Below are 3,186 nucleotides of genomic sequence, written 5' to 3'. Positions count from 1 at the left end.
GAAGAATGTTCGGGAGCAAAAGTTATACTTTTTTCTAAAACATTTTAATTGCACTAGTCTTGAATATTTCACACCAGGATAATTTTTAGATATTACTAAATTTAGGTACAGTTTGCAAGTTGCAGTATTAATCTTAACAATAGTGAAAACAATATAACCAGCAATACATACATTCAATGTATTCATGTACAAAATATTCTTGTGAATATTACGAAGACGGATTTGTTTTCGGTTTAACAGGAATATTTAGGGATATTTCAAAAGGTTTAATTTTGATTCCTGCTTATGCATACTTATTACTAATTTAATTATTTGTAATCATATAGTTATTGTTAACTGCCTTCTAAGGATAGAATTCTAATTTTATTCCATTTGTATTGTTATAAATATCAAATAGAAGTATGATTTATAATTTACCGCATTAATCTAATATTGCAAAACATGATATAAATATGATATGATGATATAAATATTAAACATGATATAAATATTGTACTTTCTACACAAATAAATTCTTTATCCAAAACAATACAAAATTAAGTCAAATAAACATGTATATTCCGCAATAAAATAGACGTTATTTTATTACAAAATCGTTTCAGTGGCTAGACTCTTACTTCTAGGGACTTTATTCTTTCTTGGCCTGAACGGTCAGTCGGTCGGTTGGTTGATCTATTTCGCGACGCGCGTTTCGATCGTAGCTGCACGAAATTCCTCCGTAGAGTTGGGGGAGGTGCCTTGCGAAATGCAGCGTAGCCCGACGTGCCCGAAGGATATTGAAAGTCATTGCGGACAAACTAATCTCTATTCGATGGAACGTGTTCTGCCGTAATTGCTTTCGATCGGGATCACCTACGTGTGCGAATTTACGATGTCTTCATATATCCCTTTAAAACGGCTCGACCGTTTGCTCTTGAGATTCGACGGACTCACAAGGATTATCCTAATTCCGTACCTCGAACATTGTTACGGATAATGTTGCGGCAACAGGTCAGTCGTAGATGTGATAATATTTTTTATTTGTCGGCGAATTACAGAAAATGCTTCAAAAGAGTCACGAACGAGAAGAACGCATCGTGCCGATGTTACAATTAAAACCTACTCCCGCACGCTACAGTAATGGCGTTTACAAGTAAACATTTCCGGATTCAGTAAAGTGCTCTGCAGAGAAAGAAAACTATCATTTGTGTAGAATATATTTGTGTTCCGTGTTTTTATTTTTTAAATAAATGCATTTATTCGTGTTAAAAGTGTTTGCTTTACTCGTAAGTACACGTTCCATCGTTATCGTCGATATCTCGACAAGAGGGCGTGAAGGAACAAAGAGGTAGGCATTACGATTTCCCTCGCAGAGAGAGAGAGAGAGAGAGAGAGAGAGAGAGAAAGAGAGAAATTTTATTCTGGGACAACGCGTATTTCGTGCGACGAGGCACGTCACCGTCACAAAGGGAATGACTATTGGGGGTGGGCTGGGGGTGACAATCACGGGTCAGGATATAGGGGCGATATCTCTTACTTGGCATCAGCGGGTCGTGAATTCCTCTCATGAGTATGAATTCACTTTTCTCGCGTCGCCAGAACACGCGAGGTGGTGGTCGTCCGGACGCCTTGCATGACAACGTAGCGTTCTCACCCTCTAAAACGGAGACTTCGCCGTCCGATGTGCCGGTGCTCAAAATGTCGGGTGGCACTGCGAAAGAGAGGTAGCAGTAAATGAAACATCGGTCAAATAATAGCTAACGCTAAAGCACGATCGCGCTCTGCAAACTCGGCGTTATCCGCTCGGTCCGCACGATTCGCGATAAAGTTCGCGAGGAGGTTTCTCACTTCAATAGAAGGAGTCCAGATTGACATGCAAACGTCGCGTTTTAGTCTCGCCGGAAATTATGCATGATAAAATACCAGGAGCATATTCATTTTCGCTCTTTTAATTTGATACTGTAGAAAGAAAAATTGGAGAACGTGCTCTTTCTCTCTCTGTAGACACACAAATGCATTAAAGCAAATTAAGGTGACGTAGAGATAAGATAAAAATGAAATTGTAGCGAACCCAGCGAAGAGCAACAGAATCCATGATGAAGATTTATATCATGAAAAAATGTATGTACCATCTAATTCAACAATGTACATATATTTCGCCGTGATTTACAAGAATCACGAGGTATACGTTATACGAAATTTACGACTGTAAAATTCAAAACACTTCCGTCGACATAACTCTTCTCATGTCCCTCTGTAAAATGAATCTGCCGTTACTCATGCGCGTTTCGAAGTGAGCGCGAGTGGTACCCGAACGGCGATTGACTCCGTAATGTAGAAATTCTTCAAACTCCGTAATGTAGAAAGTTAATCTACCTCATACGTTTTAATTACGGGGCTGGAAAACGAGTAATAAATGTTTTTGTTCCGCACGATTCGAGGAGCGCGATGGACTAATATTTTATTTCGTAATTCATTTCATTGTTATCGTATCGGGTTCGGACATTGGGAGACGCGTATAAAACTCGATAACAAAAGAATAATAAAGCAATTTCGCAGCAGGCGCGCGTTTTCTGAACTAACGTTGCGCGGTATACGAAATGTAAAGTATACAGGACGCGTTAACGCGCGGCCTTTGTCGAATGAAACGCATACACATCACTCCTCCCTACCCTCTCATTGTAATACTCCGCCGCACTCACATCCATTTATCACAAATTCAACACGTGTCCGGGGATTATGACGCAATTTTGTCGGCCGTCACGCGCCGTTGTCTACAACAACGCTGCAATTTTCGAATTGGATCGAAATCGCGCGCCCGTATGAAACAATATATCTTCATATAAGTCTTCGCTACCACCGCCTTTCCTTCTTTTTGCGTCGACGGGGATCAAAAGTTCGCTCGCGAACCATAACGAATCCGTATTACCGTCGCTTTAACGCGATTTAACCGAATGCGCGGCGCTGCCTCTGCTGCCATTTTGCTGTTAAGCGTACCACCGAGAAATCATCACGAAATCATTCCCGTCGCATTCAACACAAAAATGAAATATCGGCTCGTTCTCACGGCAAGCGGAGGCATCTCCTCCCCGGTGAAATTTCGTCCAATGGCTCAGAGAGACGTTCTATTCGCTTCAATTACGATCGCTCAATTTCGAACAATTGTGTCGCGGGGCAACGCGAGTGGGAGGGGGGGGGGGGGGGAAA

The 3,186-nt window shown here is 41.1% G+C and overlaps 1 protein-coding gene across 1 annotated transcript in view; it reads right to left on the bottom strand.

The window, feature by feature from the left end:
* LOC106749430 (lachesin-like) overlaps positions 1-3,186 on the bottom strand; it is an 85,790-nt gene that overhangs the window by 10,552 nt on the left and 72,052 nt on the right. Inside the window, exon 5 of the mRNA XM_014628859.1 lies at positions 1,517-1,690. Within this exon, the coding sequence (XP_014484345.1) occupies positions 1,517-1,690 (174 nt within the window). The remainder of the gene's footprint in view (positions 1-1,516; positions 1,691-3,186) is intronic.

This window comes from Dinoponera quadriceps, unplaced genomic scaffold, assembly GCF_001313825.1.
Source record: "Dinoponera quadriceps isolate SergipeBrazil2010 unplaced genomic scaffold, ASM131382v1 scaffold3736, whole genome shotgun sequence".
NCBI classification, from domain to species: Eukaryota; Metazoa; Arthropoda; class Insecta; order Hymenoptera; family Formicidae; genus Dinoponera; species Dinoponera quadriceps.
This window is presented reverse-complemented; position numbering and strand designations above follow the sequence as displayed.